General features: G+C 36.9%; 1 protein-coding gene across 6 annotated transcripts in view; it reads right to left on the reverse strand.

Annotated features, from left to right (window-relative positions):
- Nucleotides 1-1,233: 1,233 nt before the first annotated feature.
- GABRB2 (gamma-aminobutyric acid type A receptor subunit beta2) overlaps nucleotides 1,234-19,303 on the reverse strand; it is a 143,265-nt gene continuing 125,195 nt past the window's right edge. For 5 of the 6 annotated variants that reach the window (XM_064387372.1, XM_064387371.1, XM_064387373.1 and 2 more), the window contains 2 exons: nucleotides 11,249-11,299; nucleotides 1,234-7,324 (listed from right to left, as the gene is read on the reverse strand). In XM_064387372.1, the coding sequence (XP_064243442.1) occupies nucleotides 6,977-7,324; nucleotides 11,249-11,299 (399 nt within the window). In that variant the 3' untranslated portion in view covers nucleotides 1,234-6,976. The remainder of the gene's footprint in view (nucleotides 7,325-11,248; nucleotides 11,300-19,303) is intronic. The other variant, XM_064387374.1, reaches the window with a different exon arrangement.

Raw genomic sequence — 19,303 nt, forward strand, 5'->3', positions numbered from 1 at the left:
CTGTAAGGCTCAAGTCTTCCCATCTTCAGCCTCTGCTCTGTCTCTGCAGAGCTGGTGTCCTTTATCCACAGAAAAGAGACAGAACAGATCAGTCATTAAAGCAGTGCTGTTGTGGGGCTGGTACAGAGAATAGCCAGGTGGACAACTTCAAAAGGAATTACCAACTGCTGTCTGCATTTCCAGACAAAAATGAGAATTTGGCAGTTTTAGCCTTTGGCAGCCTTTTGTCTGATGGCCATTTGTTCCCTTTTCTGGTGCTCCATCTGCTCCCCCTGCTAGGATCTGCCAAAGAATCAACTGCAGGAATGTGCAGCTACAGCCACCAATAAACACCCTGTAGTATCCCCTGTGTAGTAATGCTTGGGGTTTGGAAACACAGCTATGGACTTCCTTTTATTAGAGCTGGGACAGCAGACAACAGGAAAATCTAACAGACACAAACTGCTCACCCAGCACGGCCAGCAAAGTGTAAGTCTGAAATATATTCAAGGCTCAAGATTCCACTAAGACAGAAAGAAGCAGCAAAACCAGACCTGTATTAGTGAACATTTTACTTTGGAGCACAGTGAGAGACCCAGGTTCTAATCCCTGTCCAAAGCAGTCAGAGCCTCTCATGACCATGCCTGAGGAGAGAGCACTCTCCTCTGCTCATCTTGAATTGTTCAACTGAACCATTCCAACAGGAGAATCTAAATCCACCATCCTGAAAGGGACAATAATTTGTCATCCAGAATCTCTCGTGTTAGACCCTAAGTAGGAAGAGGAAGGAATGAAACTTGGGACTTCCATAACTGAAGTCCACATACTCAGATTTAAGACCATTTACTGTAAAAGGAAATGCCATCCCCCTGCAAACAAACCCTTCCATGAGGGGAAAACCAGCAACTCACCATCAGTAACAGCTGCACAGGAGTTGACTCTGAGGAGGTGTTTGCTGAACCTCTGAGATTTTTCAGCTGCTCCCTCTGCTCTCAGCCCTTCCTTACTGACCAGCACCAGGCTTCTCACTGCACGTTGCTTACTCTCCCCAGACACTCAGAGCCCCAAGGGCTGCAGGGGCAAATTAACACCCTGTTATGGTTCCCCCTTCCCTTCCTGCACCTACATTTCAGGTGCCTCAACACCCAACTTCTGAGTCCCTTTCTGACCCAAACTCAGAGTTATTCACTTCAGATGAGAATGGAAATCTGCAGCTGTGAGAAAAGAGCCTGCCCAACATAACACAACTACATGTACATATTTTAGATTTTCTTTATTTATATTTTTAAATTCAAGAATTACACACTAGCCAACATTATTATATATTTACATGCTGAAACTGGCTGCAATAATTTTAAATTCAAGAAAATATCTCTTATGTGCTACTCATTTACAATCATCATTTTACTACCTCATAAATCCCAGAGGTTAGCAGTCCTTTTGAGAAAGACATGAAGATCTGATGCAATGATATCCACTAGTATTTTGCATTTTCTAGCCATTGGAAAAATGTGCATTATGTGCATATAAGAAAGGCTACAAGGTCATTAGTAAGGCTGATGATTACTACATTATGAAATAAATAGTACTAAGTAAAAGATAACTCAGAACTGTGCAAAGACAGTACTAACAGAACCATTTAAACACCCATGCCAATAAAAACGTGATAGAAGTCAAATCATAGGCAGTTTGTCAGAATTAATCATGTTTCAAATGTTCTTTTTGTCTTCAACTGAAAGTAACAGGACAGACCATGAACCATACAGCCTGGTGAGTATCTGCCAAATGACAGGAACAGTGAAAACATACAAAATGCTATCAAATTGGAATAGATGACCTCATGTCTGAAAAACATTAAAAAAATACAACCCTTAGTATGAAAGTAGAGGTGAGATTTTTCATCATTTAAGTTTCATTTTTTTGTCAAAGCACTTACAAAGAAAATAATTTTATATTTATGAAATGCTAGTGTTGCATATTCTTGTAGAGATTATCTATTTCAATTTTATATAATGGATATTTAAATTATTTTTATTTTTACAAAGTAGAATAGGGCAGTCTTTTTGATCAACAACGTTCCATTTGCTTCTTAAAAATTTAGACAAAGTTCCTAGTGCATTTTACTAAGCTTTACCTTTGGTGTTAAGCAGTGACTTTTTAGATTTCCCTTTTAAACAATTTCTGGAGTGAAGATTCTTTGGCTTTGGGGGACTATGCTAACGACAGTCAAACATCCTGGATTTTTTTTTCTTAAAGAAAAATATAAGCCTACTATTAATTACCATAAGAGACAGATTTCAGAATCAGACAGATGCAATATGCAGGCTTCTGTAATGAAATCGCCGACAGCTGAATTCTCACTTACATGGACACCTTCACCTCTCCACTCACTGGAGCAACATCAAGGTGCCTCTTTGTAAGTGAAAACCAGGCCCTGTTTGTTTGTTTTGGCTAGTCTGAGTACTGAGTGTGGCCTGAACATTTTAACCATACAAAAGAATCAGCTGTGCCAGCAGGAACGTAGCCACGGTGGCTATTTTACACTACAGCACTTCCTGTACTATTTTATATCTGGAGTCCAAATCTGTTTATGCAAAAGGGTGTTTAAATTACTCTGCTAGAGCACTGCAATTATTGTACTTAGTAAAAAAAAGTCACTAAACAAATACTGTATCTATTGACTGCTCATTTACAGCTTATTTAATTATTTACATAATTTTAGGACACATTAACCTAAACCATAAGTAGAATTAGCTTTTTGCCTTACCATAAAGTACAAATTAGAAGTTAAAAATGTTTAAGAAATCTGATAATATTTACACACGTTCAGCTTAAGTTATGGTTGCTCACATCGTATGTTCTATGTACACATAGCAAAATGTTTTGATCACTACTGATATAGTATTGTACCCTGGCCATCCCACCCTAGATTATTTTTCTAGAAATAGTTACTATTTTTGCCTTTTTTTTTTCTTGGTTCCCTAAGGAATTTGTTGGTTTTGAAAACTTACTAGTGGACAATGCTGTTATAAAAAGAGAGAGAAGAAATAGGCAAGCAATGTGAGGACTAGTCTAATTCCAGATGCAAGGAGGTACAGTACTATCATCATGTCAAACGGTGCAATATTCCATACGAATCATAAGCATTGATCTGCTGATATAGAAATGCCCAGTTACCCTGTCGAGTTAGTTGTTTGGTTTTTTTCTAAATACATTACTCTTTTTTTTTTCTCAAAAATATATTCATACACTGGTTGATGATAGAAACAAAACTATTATTAGCTTATTCCTTTAACACACCAACATGTGAATGTGTGTGCATATATATATATATATACTCAGCACGTGTATATATACACACATATGTCCATACAGACATTTGGGGGTACGTCCATATGCACATACAGTTGGAAAATGTTTCACATCTGTTACTTATGTTTAGCACTGTGTTATAGGATTGGAACACAGTCTAATATTTATAGTGAAAATAAATTGAGGTTTAATTTTAATGCATGTTTTTCTGAAATAAATAGGATATTTTTCCCCAGGTATAAGACCACCACTTATTTTCTCTATGCATTGTGCTTTTGTAGCTTACGGATTTTATGCCTTTTTTTATTAGAATGTAAGAACTCTCTGAAGAACTCTGCCACATGCTGTTACCCAGGACTCTTGTTTTCCTCCCCTGGGAATGAGAAAAGAAATGGTCACAATGTCATTGCTTGAGTCTTTCTTCCCAGTCACTGAACTGCGATAGGATAGAAACATAACATTCCTTATGCAAACACAGAAATATGTTGCATGAATTTTCAGTTCTGAAAATGTGTATCATACTTACTAGCAGTCATGTACAGTATATATTTACAGATTGATCTCAAAGATTTCATTAAAACTGTGCCATGTTATAGTCATAATTCCCCCATGAATTTCGCAAAGATGAAAAACACCTTAATTGCTGGCTATTATGTCTAATAGAACAATAAAATGTGCAACTATAATTATATTACAAGTTTTTATCTAAATTATTAACTTTGCTATTTTGTTTATTGAAACCAACAATTAACACGATTAAAAAGATCTAGAATATTTATTTTCGGTCAATTCTAAAGTAAAAGCAAATTTATTCTAGTTTACCTGGAGGGTAGCACACATAGCAAACCCTATGACTGTTGGCATCATTTCCCACTTTCACTCAAGTATCTCAGGAGTAAGTGCTTACCTGGGGCTCGAGTTCTGCTTTTTCCTTGATAGTGCCTCGCCAGCCTTTCTCACCCCCATCTTTTTATATCACAGTGTTAAGCCTTAGTACAAAATGGTAGAATCTTTCTCTTTCACTAATTTTATACATCACATTAATAGCCAGAAGAACATAGTAAAAGCAAAAGTGCTCCTTCTCCACAGATAATTTATCTTTCCTAGTGACACCTGAGCAGAAACCAAACATTTTCTTTCACTCTCTGAATAGCAATATCAGAGAGTATTATGGCTTGTACTGTAGCTTCAGAAAAGTGAATGTGCAGTTCCAGGATTCGATCTCTGTGATTTTTGTAATAGCTGAAGCAGTTACCAATGCAGAGAGTCAACACATTCCCTGTAAGGTTTTATATTTGATGTGTATCAACCACAGAAAGGCTGTGAGCTCCCTGCAGTCACACTCTGTGTCTGTGAAACAATAAAAGGAGCTGTCAGCAATTTCTGAAATGAAAGAAAAGCTTGTACAGAAGAATACCATAAGACTGCTTTCATTTAGGATAATTAATATAATTTTTAAAGAACGTACTTTGAAGGGAAATACTGAATTTTGATATACTCCATTTCTTAAAATTGGAGAAAAAAAAATCCAACATGACTCATACCTAACAGCTGAAATCCCAAGTGCATCTACAAAGGTTATTGCGTTATGCATGAAATGCAGTCACAAATTAAGTGTGTGAACAAAGAGCAAAATTTTGACTTGGAAAGTTAATCACATGAGGAAAACCTGTCTCTACATATTGCAGAGTCTGAGCCTGGAGGCAGTGTGTGAATGCACACAACTTCCTGGCAGGTAGGGTGTATTGCAAATCCCATCCCAGGCTCTGAAATTATCCTCTCTTATTTGAACCAGAAATAAGCATATAAAGTGCTCAGAAAAAAGTCAGACTATTTGTCTATTATTTCCCAGAACTATTCTCCTGTTAGCGTCATTCACTGTCAAATAGGGAGAGGGGGGAGAAAGCAAAAATAAAACCACAGAAACTTGTAAGAAAATTACTCTTTTGAAGAAGAAAAAAATTAAAAAATATATTTTATGAAAAATATTCTAAAGAATTTTTTTTAGTACCCTGAAAAACCACTTATACTCTCTAGTCTCTTTCAAAAATTTGTACACGGATGAGAGGTAGTATGGATGCAACAGATGTGGCTTTTGCTTCTTGAAACATTGTGTCAAACAATATTGGGGATCTGATCTAGTAAAAGCCATCAAGAATTTTTACCTTTTTATTTACAGTTCTTGTGACTGCTATTTTCATTACAAAAAGATTCCACAGTGGAATAAGTGACAGATTTTTTTTGTCTAATTTTTTTTTCTATTCTGTTTTGCTATTTTTTAAAAATAAAGCTCAATGGAATGAAAAAAACCTCAACCTTTTAATTCAAGAATCTTCCCAAAGAAAAACACATTTTCTAGTTTTTCAATGGAAATCACCCTAAAGCAGGAAACATTCAAGAGTGTACTTACACTCTAAAAGTGATTGCTATGAATTTCTTTCCTTTAGAACAGTGCATTAAGGAAAACAAAAAGTGAAATGGTATTGCCTAATCCAGACTGAGGAAAGACCCTGTCAGTACCTCTTGTACAGAAATATATATGCTCAGATCTCAACTGCTGGAAGAGGTACAGAACCTTTAACTAAGAGCAGGAAGCATAATGCTGGAAAGATGAAAACCTGGAAGAAATCACACAACTCCACACAACTATTTCAGAATAATGCGTGTACAACTGACAACATTCATCTGCACTGTGTATATACATACATATACATATATATATATATATATACACACACACACTTTTATTTATGTAGCCTCCTGTCTCCTTGCCCCTGCACTTTGAAACTGCTCTCTCACTCTCCCTGCCCTAGAGAAAGGCAGGGCACCACTAGCTCCCTTCAGCCATCTACAGAATTACGATTTGGGCAATTAATTTTGGCACTTTGGACAGATTCCCTTTCCTCAACACAACCCAGCAGCATCTACCCATTCAGTGCTGATGCATTTTTATACTGTCCCTACATTCCTCTACTGATCCCAAGCACAGTCACTGTGACTGAGCATACGTTCTCTCTTTAAAATACAAACAAACTAGTGCTTCTTGCTTCAGCTTCTGTGCAAACACCCAACCCCATTATTATCAGTCAAAGGTTCAGTTCTTTCAATAAATAAAAGGAAATACCTGAATATGGTTGGGAAACCTCTGACCATCATCATCTTGGAAAGATGATAGGCACTACTTGTTTTCAAGTTTACACATTTAAAAAGTAAAGTGTATGTGTTTTATAAGCATGATAACTCAGTACACTCTCTTAAGCGTATATGCATGCCTTGGATATGTACTTTCCCTAGAATGGCATGTACTGCTGATGAAATTAAAACTTGTTTCTCAAATGCTGCTCTATAATCTGTACCACTAAACTCAAATGGCCATTAAAAAAAAAAGAAAAAAAGAAAGAGTGAGGGACAATGAGACAGAAGTGATTTTCAAAACGCAATTTGCCTTTACACTCAAAATGCACTTATATTTTGATAAGGGGATATGTCCATACTGCAACTTAACATATATACGGTTTAGCAGATACAACCAAAACATTATAAAAACAGACCATAGAGTGGGCCAGCAACTAAGGTGTTTTAAAATAACTTTTTGTCCTGAATAGAATTTTTCCAAGTCCCACTTTTGGCTGTACAACTGATTTGAAGAGAAATCCAGTTCTTTCCTCCTGCGTGGCTTTGTTTCTTAGTTCACATAGTAAAGCCAATAGACAATATTGAAGAAGGAAAAAACAACAGGGAAGAATATGCGAGACCATCGATCTATGGCATTGACATCAGTCAAGTCAGGGATGGTGATTTTCAGCTGGGACGCGCGTCTCCGTAGCCGGCTCTTCTTCTGTGCCACGTGCCGCTCCAGCGCGTTGCGGCCGAAGCTGTGCCTGGGCAAGCCGGCTTTGCGGTACTGGATGCTCGAAGTGTCATAGGCCAGCATTGTGCTCCTAGGGTCCCCAAGCCCCATCACAGCCTCCGAGGCAGCCATCTCGTTTTTAATTTCCAGCGTGCTCAACAATATGTTTTCGTGTGGGTCCATCTGTAAAAAATGAGACGGCGGGTTTAGCGTGAGGGAAAGGGAGCCCAGTCAGCTGCAAAGTGAAGCCATGCTGATAAGGGCCATATCTAGCATTACTAATTGATTGGATGTCAGCCTGAAAGACTCTAAGCATAGCTGTGATTATATTTATTATCATTTATTTGTGACCTCAAGGAGAAATAGGGCCAGTATAGTATAATGCAATAGATGGTATTTCCCTGGACCCAATGCTCAGCAAGCACAAGCAACACCTGGGAACAGAGAATACACTCAGCTCCTGAAAGTGGCATTCTGTCACTGAGTAGGAGATGTGGGGCAAATATTGAAATTTTCAGGGGTTTTGGAAGGAAATTGAGTGGAAAAAGATCTGCTTTGTTTTGGTTTTTCTTCTTTCAAATGAAAGCTTTGGCTCTGGAATAAACTTCCATTATTCATGAGGTCTCACCACCTCCATGAATGAGGTACAGAGCACTGCACAAGAGAATGCACATTTTAGGTTCCCATATCCCAAACAGGAGTGCTGGTTACTTGGGGAAAGGCAATGGCATAGTCTAGCTATAGCTATGTGGAAACTCCATACCCCAGTACTAATAAATTTCTTCAATACAGCGCATGCTGTAATAGCATGCTGCTGTAATAGCAGAGATCTGCAATATCAAGCAAGGGAAAAGATACGCAGAATGTAATCACATCAAATGTACATTGAACAGTTGTTTCAATGGGTAGATTTAGCTGCTATGCATTCTTTAAAGGCAGTTCAGTGAAAAAAAATATGAAAGCAATATTGTAGAGAAACCCCTCAGACAAGAGGATTTCAAAGATAAGGAACTAAGTTCCACTCTTAGGCAATCTGGAGAAGATCTGGAGTGTGGAAGTAGATTTTTAAAAAGAATCCATTTATAGAAAACAAATAAAAATTATTTAGGGAAGTTCTAATTCTTCTCAGCCATTTCTCTAAGCATGTATTTTGAATTGTGTGATAACAGATTATAATTAACTAAAAGTTCTTAAAAACAATAATAGCTAATGAGAAGCTAGTTAATTACATTGAATTAGTGATGGTAGTGCAGATATACTCCAGGCCAATTAAGAGAAAAAACTGTCCCAGAACTCCTTTCAGAATAACTCAGCCACATTATTCATTTATCATGTACAGAATGTATGCTATGATTATTACTCAAAGTGCAAAAACTGTGACCTTTGTGGATTTCTAAACAAAAACAGAGTATTGGTATATTCTGTAATATTTAGAAACTAGCTGTCAGCAGCACATACCACCCTGCACTGCCCAGTGCAGACTGTGTTCACCATTATTAAATCCCCTATGTAATATTTACCATGGCGAAATGAGAAAACTGGGTTTAAGCCAGCTGCTTTTTAGTAGCACCCAGTGCCCAGTGCTCTGAACTGAGAAGTCAGACACTCACAAAGGCACTTTGGACCTACTGAAACACTGTCATTTGAGTGATTACATCTGTTCAAGTGATGCACAAAACCTAGTGTTGCTGAGATGACAGATTTTCCTCTCTCTCAATTTTTCCTCCAATCTGTGTGAGTTTGCACCCCTCTAGTTTCATTATATTTGAATTACAAATCAAATGTCATGACTCAATGTGAAAGAGACAAAATCTTTCTTTTTTGCTAGCTTTTCATGAGAGACACATGACATTTATGAAATTCATAGTGTGGGAAATCAATCTTGAAAAGCATTGGAAAAATGTGAGAGTTGAACTGGAACTACTGAAAAATTCCTTTAAGAGTTCTGTAGCATGATATTGATATTGAGCATAGTGAGGGAATACTGCTTCTACCCAGGAAGGCCATCAAATCAGTTCTTATCTGCATTGGACAGATAATAGTAGTATTTTGCTATTGTAATTCCAACAAAAGCATATATCTGCAAAAGCTTTCAAATAGATCTATGAAACTTATCAAGATGGACTTCAAACATTATTTTCTAATAAGTGTATTTATTTGGAAAATTCTTTTGTGATTTTTTTGGGTAAAACAAAAGGGGACTCATGTTTGTTATTAGATCTCAGACCAATCATAAGACTCTCAGGGTCCTAAAAATAATTAATTACAGGCACTTGGCATTCATTGATCCCAAAATGTCTAAAATCACAAGAGGTAAGTTTCCTGCATGAGGGGTGCAAATTCATTTGGAAACTACATTTCCTATATTTTCATATAACCTAAAGAAAAAAAGTTTTAGTTCCAGTGACATCAGGGGAAGTTGGATATAACATCCACTAATGTAATGGGTTTACCCTTTAGCCCAGAGCCTGGGTTATTTTCACCTCAGTGTTGTGCATTCTAGGATACTATTTTGAAAATATTTTAGTGCCAACAATTTTTTTTTTTTTTTTCACATCTTAAATCTTCTTAGGATGAATCTACTTTAAGCATTTTATCCTTTTGATCTGCAATGATATTAGAAATTTGAGTGCTCTTTACATATTTGCATACATTCTATGCAGCACACATGCAAGAAAGGCTATTTTAGTCTGCTAAAGTTAGACACAAACATGTTTTAGCAACATGATATCACTCCAGTCAACTTTTTTTCTTAATGCAGCAAAATGCTGCAGATGTCTATAATCTTGGCAGCAGTTAGTAAGATTAGTGATGCTGGGCAGAAAAAAACATTAAGCAATATTCTAAACTATCTTCTAGGGAAAAATGTCTTCTTCTGTACATATCACACTCATATCAGAGTTGAAGCACAGCATTACATTTTTCAATATTCCAAGACTTTTTCAGAAGAAATAATGCAAAATACAGTAAATATTAGAGATGGGCGAATCTTCAAGTGTTACAATACCCAGGAAAACTCCTCAAAGGTCTGGTGTTTCTTGAGAACTAATTTGACCTCCTGTGTCTCGAATAATGAATTGACCATAAGGATAAATGAATTTTCTTAAGATATTTTGAATTTCCAATAGGGAGAGGAAGGAAGGAAGGAAGGAAGGAAGGAAGGAAGGAAGGAAGGAAGGAAGGAAGGAAGGAAGGAAGGAAGGAAGGAAGGAAGGAAGGAAGGAAGGAAGGAAGGAAGGAAGGAAGGAAGGAAGGAAGGAAGGAAGGAAGGAAGGAAGGAAGGAAGGAAGGAAGGAAGGAAGGAAGGAAGGAAGGAAGGAAGGAAGGAAGGAAGGAAGGAAGGAAGGAAGGAAGGAAGGAAGGAAGGAAGGAAGGAAGGAAGGAAGGAAGGAAGGAAGGAAGGAAGGAAGGAAGGAAGGAAGGAAGGAAGGAAGGAAGGAAGGAAGGAAGGAAGGAAGGAAGGAAGGAAGGAAGGAAGGAAGGAAGGAAGGAAGGAAGGAAGGAAGGAAGGAAGGAAGGAAGGAAGGAAGGAAGGAAGGAAGGAAGGAAGGAAGGAAGGAAGGAAGGAAGGAAGGAAGGAATCTAACTCTTGAACCTTTGTTGAAAGGTTCCCTGTCAAATTGGAGAGAGCTGGGATTGTATTTTCCACCAAGTAGATTCGCCCAACTCTAACTAAAACATGCTTTTGTAACCAAGTGACACCTGAGATAGAATGACAGTGAACTACATTTACTGTAAACAGCACCACCCATTCAAAAGGATCCCAAAGCGCTTTACAAGCATTAGAAAGAAGAACCGCTTCACTTCCCAGTGAAGCACAATCACCTCTGAGGTGAAATGTGGTGACTGACAGTGCAGAACAACACACTTTATTTTAGTTGAGGAAATGGAGAATGTTGTAGCCAATTAAAACTATGGGGTGGGTGAGTGGTGGTGGGGAATGTTGGGTAAGCAGAACAGTTACATAAATTGGTATTTGGCCAGGTGCTTGAGGTTGAGATGACCACACTATAAAAAAGTGCCATGGGATCTTTAATGACCATAACCGGTCAAGACCTAAATTTTACGCCTCTGAGGATAAAAACATTAGAAAACAATGAAAGATACCTTTGTTGCATACATTTCTGGACAATGATATGTGCCAATTATTCTTCTGTCCTGTAAGTTAATAAAATCAAGACCAGTTTCCTTAGAGATAAGGCAGCTATTATCTTTCATTTAAAATTAAAGCACTGTAGTATAATAGTAGGACAAGTAATTAAAATATATAGGGACCTCTAAGCCAACTATTATCATAGGTACATTCTGGCTTCAGAGGTGCTATTACTGCCTTGCTGTGCTCCTCAAGGTAACATAATGTTGTGATGTAAATGTATTTTTTCCAGTTGGTCATTTGACCAAGGAAGATATGATGATATGAAAACAATTATTAAAATTATTCTGGGGGAAAGTAAGTGTAAAAGTGGTTTCAAAAGGAGGTGGAGGAAGGTTAAAAAGATCTCTTGGTGCTGAAGGATTGTTCAACCATAGAACTAGACTCTTTATGGTGAACAGGAGAGTTCAAACTTAATGGAGAAATTCCCAGGACAAGAAAGGAAGGGAGGATGAAGATGAAGTAAAAGCAGCAGCAAGTACTATGGAAATAAAAGGTGAAGGCAGAAGTGGAGGAGTAATGACCAGAGTTAAGCAACCGTGCAAGACACTGGGGTTTTTATAAATCAATCTTAAATGTGAACGACAAAATAGATGATGCAAATGATTCATTTATAGGTCCAGGTCAAACGGAAGAAAAGCTGACTCTGGAGCCTTGAAAGTTGCCATGACTTTTTTGATGGTCTCAAACAAAGGGAATACAGAGGAAAGCATAGAATTGTTACCATGATATATTCTTCCTGATACCTAGAAACTCCAAAATGATGGCTTTCTTGAGGAATTCCTCTTACAATAATGCATTAGCAACTGTTAAATACAAGAAAATTACAACTCCCACACACATTCATTAGGAATCCTCCAAGGATGACCAGACCTCTGAAATTATTATCTTTCAGTAAATCAGTTCCTTGGTGATTATGGTCTGCTGCTCTGCCAAACACAGCTTTATAGAACAAGAGAAATTTATACTGATGAATTGAAAAGATACAACATTGACACTTCTCCTTTCTCATACACTGTTCATTTTCACCTGTAACCTTCAACTACAGGCAGGAACTGATGGCTCATTTTATGGTAGAGTGGCTCAGAAACTGTGTATAAAATAGACAGTAGGGATGGAATTCCTGATAGAAAAACTCTGAAGAAAAACAGTTTCAAATTGAAAACTTACTTTTTGTCAAGTAGAGCTGCCAGTAGATTAAAACAAAATCTGGTGAGGTAAACTATGGAGTCTAAACTGGTACCCAGTCTATTATGAATATTAAACCCTCAAATTTAGTAGCTATATGTCCTGTGAAGTGACATTCCAAAGAAATGAAGACATAAATAATGATCCCTTTCTCAATAAAGGCTTACATTACATGTCTAGATATATAATTTAATTTGTTATAGATGAAAACCTTACTATCTACAGCACAGTTTCCCACCTCTTAAAAGCTGAGGTTTGCTTGGAAAACCAGTAGCATTCCATTCCTGACTAGTCACAGGGGCTCTAGCAAGATCAGATGAAAGTGTGATGTGCACTTTACCTGTAATAGGGATCTTCCACCTCATCAGCAAGGTCTGACTCATGGAATGGGAACCACTGAGCTCTGGGGATAGCCCTGACTGCACAGGCAATGTGTGGGAGGGAGAGAGCTCTGTGTAAGCTGCTGCACTAATTGTTTTTTCATCACTCTGGATGAAAAAACAATTAATGAATATCAAAGGGCACCTGCCTAAAGCTATAGTGGTATTTTTGACATGATAAGCCAGTCTGCTATGGAAACTTATAAGACACAAATGCTAATATTTCAAAATATCTATATGTGAAACAATGTCTTTAACAATGTAACAAACCCTGCATTTCCATTGTCTGTCCAAAACACAGTTTACTGCCTGTATTGCAGTTACTGTATATGAAACCAGGCTAGCATGCATTGTTGTACACCGAAAATTTGGGTCAGGCTGTAAAGAGTACAGTTAGAGGACATTAATGGGGTAGGACTTATCATTTCAGGTTGCTTCACACGGTTTCAGATCACAAAATTCAGAGAAACTCTGCAAATTACAGAAGGATTTTCTTCAGATTCTTGACCTTTCAAAGACTAAAAATTTAAGCACACCCTGCCCTTGCAAGAAACCTGTTAAGAGTTAAAAAAAAAAGGGGTTGAGGAAAAAATATAAGATCTGAACATGGAGCCTTAACATTGCTCTAAATAATTGTAAATCAATTTCTAGACATCCATTTGTTCCTTCTCATATATGTGACTTCTTGATCGTTATCTTTAGTAACGCATCAATAACTTAGGTGCAAGTATTGCAGGATTCTGGAGGAATGGTTGAAAATATAACTTCCTGTTAGTATGCATTACTTAAAAATGGGATTCTGTATTTAAGGCACTGAAAAATGAGAGCGCAGATGAAATGTGAGAGGCTAAAGCATCTTTGCTTTGATGGCATTTGAAAAAACCCATGAAATATGAACTTGTTCAAACCTCTGCACAGAACCCAATAAGCTTGACGTTTATATCAACGTCTTCTCAAATACAATTTTCAGCAACAATTTTTTACTACTGAGACATTTAGGAGGAAGCACAGGAAGGTGATCAGCAACAGAATATTTCTTGGGTAGCAATTAACAACAGCTTAAATCCTGTTTCACAAAACCAAGGTGTTGGGCAGTCCAGATTCTTAGTAATACTACTCTGATGAAGTAATTTGTTATTTCTTTTTAAAAATATCATCCCATTTATGAGTATACAATTAATTTTCTTGAAGATAATATAAATGAAGAATACATCAGCAAGAACCTGTATCTTAAGCTGCTCACTTCCATCTGTGACAAAGAATCAAATTTTCATCGAGCCTATATGACAATAATAAGTCTCCCATTATGGTGTCATACAAAATACAATTTAGCAGATCTATCTAGCATCAAAATTCTACTACAGAAACAGAGCAAAATTGGTTATATAAGAGTGTCATGAGAGATGAAAAAATATATCAAACACATGATTAACCCCACAACTTGCAAAATTTCTTGGGTATAATTCGGATATAGTTATGGTTTTGAAATATGAACTAGATGGTAAAAATAAGGTTGTTAAACTGCTCCTCTAGAACAGCTTCAGTAAAATATACTAAAGATGTTATTTTTCTTGTTTGAAGCCAAATATAATGTGCAAAGAACTACACAGCACATCCTTGTCATGAGAGTGGGTGGACTGAATGGCAGTCTACCAGTTTCATCCGTCTGACCATGATGTCTCACTTGTCAACAGATTCAGGCTTGTGGTTTTGGGGAACACATAATTCTTGGGCCCAGGCCAAAGACAAACATGTTCAGAGAAAGCAAGAGGTCCAAAGATAAAACTCTGGGGAGAAACTGCAACAAAACTAAAAGAAAATTCCCAAGATCTTTCTATGGAAAAATCACTGAGAAGATTTTGTTACAAAGAAAAGAAAGATGAATCTCTAACATTGTATAATGAACGTCCAAATTAAAAAAGATCCAGAAAAGTATTTAATATGATCAGTTCATTGCTGATTTAGAAGCCTGAAACAGAGACAGTTCCACAGCTATAGATACTGCAAGGCTCAGAGGATTAAAATAAAAAGGCTTCTGCTTTAAAATTATGAAAAAAAAAAAACAACCCAAAACAAACAAACCCAAAGCTGACTAAATTAAAATGCTCCTGCCCAATTTACTTGTGCACCAATAATCTGGGTTTTTTTGGGAGAATCTAATATTTTCTCACTCATTTCAAAATGAGCAACAAGAATGAAGAAACTTTCTTGTCAAGATATGATTAACAATTTAAAATCTGTTTCTAAACAAATTTCTGTATATGCAAAATATATACCATATTATGTATAATTTAAAAATTGTATTATAGTTTGTTTTTGTGCATGCATTAATTCTAGGGAAAATAAAAACTAGATTATAGTTTTCTTCATGACGTGGTATCTTTTTGTGTCTGTACATTTCAAACTTGAGTTCAGTTAGTTAAACATATTACACTTTGAATACTTATAAAATACATGGATAGAAAGTGGTCCAAAAAAACCCCATTACATGAAAAAAAATCATATTTATTTAGGCTCTTTGACCTTTACTGTTGCATCCTTCAGGTCACAAGTGTTAAGTTTCTGACAACCACATTGCCAGAACACGGAGCTGGTTTTGAGAACATGAGCAAGGACAGGTATGGAGAACTTTTTGCACACAGCTGTAAGATGCACTAAATTTAGGGACAAGCCTTGACAATTTTTTACATGATAAGAAAACTATATTCAATTCTCTTCTTAAAAGAGGAATGGAGACATAAAAATGAAAAAGGACATAGAAACCATGTTGTAATACAACCTTTTATCATTGCAGAAGTATTCTTAAAACTAGTTTATAAGTAGTAAAAAAGATCTATTCACATATAGACATATATTGTCTCTACATACACATATTTGAGTTTAGGCATAATCCTACCAACCTACTTACCTAGTGTTTTCCTAAGTTACACAAAACTAACACCTGGTGTCTATCTTTCTCCATATGCAGAATTCTGGGAAAGCAGTGGAACCCAAAAGAATTTGTAACTAAGTGAATTTACCGTGAAACATAGGTTTTCATAGGCCAGCTTGACTGTTTCACTACAGTTGACAGATGCATAAGCAACACAAATCCTACATGCTTTAAAAAAGAAAAAAGTATTACATTTCCATGTGTCTAAATGGACGCCTCTAAATGCATTTAAATGGATGGAGTCTTTAGAATGTTTTCATATAAATAGGCTGACAGTCACTATAACAACATTATAATAATATTTTTATCACTTAGTGACATCCAAGTGTACATTATCCACTGATCTCAAAATTCATAAGCACAACCAGGTTACCTTCTCTAGCACATACTATTGCAGTCACATATTATGTTTTGGATAGAAATTTGCCAGCTCCTGGCTGCTGAATTAAGCCTTGACAAACTCTTTAGAGCTGATGTGTTTCAGGAAACCAATTCACCAAATTTCCCTAGCCAGACACACCTTCTGGAATGCAGCTACATACATTTCTTCTACTTCACTGTACATAACATTTTTTTGTGTCTTATTTCTTCACATCTTGATCTAATGTCTTAAACTGCACTAAGGGATTTTTTTATGAGCTAAAAATTGTGTTCTGCTCAGGGTCACTGGCTGTAGATGCAGTATAAAAGCAAAAGGGAGAATGTACTTTAAACAAGTGCACAGGCACTGGTATTACATTAATTAAATATGGCATTCAAAGGAGTGCAACTGGAGAAAAAAGGCCTCACGCAGTTGACTTGACCTTTATTCAGATGTCATGTGGAATACCAGCACAGATCATGGAAAATCACCTTCTGACTGCTTCTGCAAAGTGCTGTGAGCAAAATCTGGAACTTCCTCAAATTTCACTCCCATCCAAGCTTTGGTTTGATAAAACATCAAGAGGCTGCCAGACACCCTGTGCATTGCTGACTATTTCATAGGCAAGTTGTTCTCTGAGAATGCATTAATAGAAATTTAGGAGAAAGGCTAAGCTTTTATAATCCATGCCTACTTTGTTACATGTCCTTCAATAAACTGCTGTTTATTGAAGAATACCTTCTGATCCTGGATCAACAATCAGTCCTCATGCAGCTTTACCTGTACTGCAAACAAAAGGAAAACTCTCCTTAGAGAGAAAGAAAGAGGATGAATTCTTTCACCGACATTAGCTCCAGCAATACAGAGCAGTAAGGATTTGAGACCAATATTTTAAGAGCTTCGTGTTGCCTTAGTGTTTTAATATCCTGTTGAGTTTATTAACCAACTCTGTGCATATAACCAGTTCAAAAATCCTCTTTTTACCAAAAGCTTTTATATCTTGTAAACATGTTATATGTGCTTACTCCTATTTTATACTAGAAGTACCTCTAGTCCATAGGGTACTGACTGGTTTTAGGTACCTTTGCAATAGTTTCTTCTCCCTGAAGATGCATTATAAGATTTCTTCAGATAGAAATGAACAAATATTGCTATGAACTGAAAAGGCCAGCAGCAAGCCAGCAGTAAACCAGTGGGGAAATAAAGGCATTAGCCAAGCCTAATTGTTTTGGAGCATTGCTCTGGAGCAAGGTCTATTATCTCGGGCCCACAGCCCTGCTAATGCATCTTCACACCACAGCCTGAAAATTGAAGAGAGTGACCTTGTCTGTTTGCAGTGCACTGAAAGCCATCACAAGCTGCAAAAAGCCACAGGTACAGATCAGAGCATTCTCTTTGGCTCAGGTTAACACACTCCTTCATCTAATTCACCCCTCCTTTTCTAGAGACATCTATGGATATGACAGATTAAAAAAAAATACAAGGCTCTTCCAGTTATTCTCTAGTAAAGTGATGAAAAGAAGTTTGGAAGCTGTCATGGGAAATGTCAGGTAGCATATCAGCACCTGAACTGACTGTGCCATTTCCAAGTGTGCTGCTGTAACAGAGGACATTTCTGGCACAATGGACTAGAAAGTTCTGTCTCCCTGCTCCAAGAGCTCCCATACATTAGACAGTGAATCTGAAAGCAGGCATCTGGGGAAGGGGGATGCTGTGGGAGCCCCATTTCCTTGCTAGATTACACATCTGACAATCCATCCTTAGCCTCCCAGTTGCATACTTGAAATAATTAGGTGTGATCACTTGTGAAACAGGTGATTGCATGCTCTTATTTCTCTCAAAGCTCTGATAATGCAATGGAGTTCCCTTGGAGTGAAAGATGAGGAAAATTGCTTAACTAGTCCAGCTAAACTCGGTCAGACTCCTTTCCTTAGTCAAAAAAGCTGTAGGGAAAAAAACCAGCAGCTGAGACAATTTGAAGGGGCACAAAGTTACCAAGTGTTTCTGAGGGCAGGTTAAGTTTCTATTTGTCATTGGCTTGCCATCTCATCTCTTTTAGCAGCCCTGTGCTAATCCAGATATAACAACACTGGGCCAGGAGGGCAATGAATTGCAAAGATACCTGTGTTTGTTTAAACCTTCTTAGCTTCCTAAGCTTCCTTCGTTAATTTTTTGAGAACACTTATATTGTATTCAAATGTATTAAGATATGTTTAAAATCATTGTCATTCTGACATTCCATGTTATTGGTACCCAAATTTTGAATGCAAAAATGCCATTAGTCGGACAGCTTCCCTTGTTCATGATTTGCACTATGAGCAGCAAGGCACTGTCCCTTTCAGGTGTGCTGACTGAATATCTTATGTAATAGAAAGAGGTCTGAGTAAAGAATTACTCATTGTTTTAAAAATATACTCAGTATATTTAAAAAGGAACCTTATCTAAACATGCAGAGGTTAGCAATGTCGCTTCACATTTATTTACAGAAAATAACTGAATAAATCTGCATAAACAGCTTTACAAAGCATTGCATAATACGCTGACATTTTTCCCCTCTTTCCCAGAGGGAAATTGCTGTGTTACTGCTCACAATAACAGAGTAAGATTGCAAAATTAAAGGCAGTTTTATTTACGTGACTTATGTTATCATGTACTTCAGGTATATTGTCTGTGCATTGGAGCATTCTCTGTGCTTTAAGCTAAGTTGGAAGCATGTAGACTTTGATCATTACTGCAACTGCATCCAATCTAAAACCACATTTAGTGATGTATTTACATGTATTTTACATTATGCAAAATATAATGCTGCTTCTGTGAAGTGGCAAATCAAATTATTTGAAAGAACATAGCTAAGAAATTCTATATAAGGAATGTTAATTTGCTAGATGATTTAACTATAAAGAAAAAAAAATTAGAAATAACATAAACACTACCTGAATGACATATAGGTAAGAATTAGAAGGACTAGAAATGGAAGAAAGGTGCACTAAATCATTATGTGGTAATGCCTGTGTAATGTTTGATACCTGAGTTGAAAAAAAGAAGTATCATATCCTGTTTGTAGGTAATGTCCTAGTGAGACAACAACAGTGATACTGAAGAACAGACTGACCAGGACCTCCTTCAAGAGACAGATCCGTAGCTCTTC

This window comes from Passer domesticus, chromosome 13 (genome assembly GCF_036417665.1).
Source record: "Passer domesticus isolate bPasDom1 chromosome 13, bPasDom1.hap1, whole genome shotgun sequence".
Classification (NCBI taxonomy): Eukaryota; Metazoa; Chordata; class Aves; order Passeriformes; family Passeridae; genus Passer; species Passer domesticus.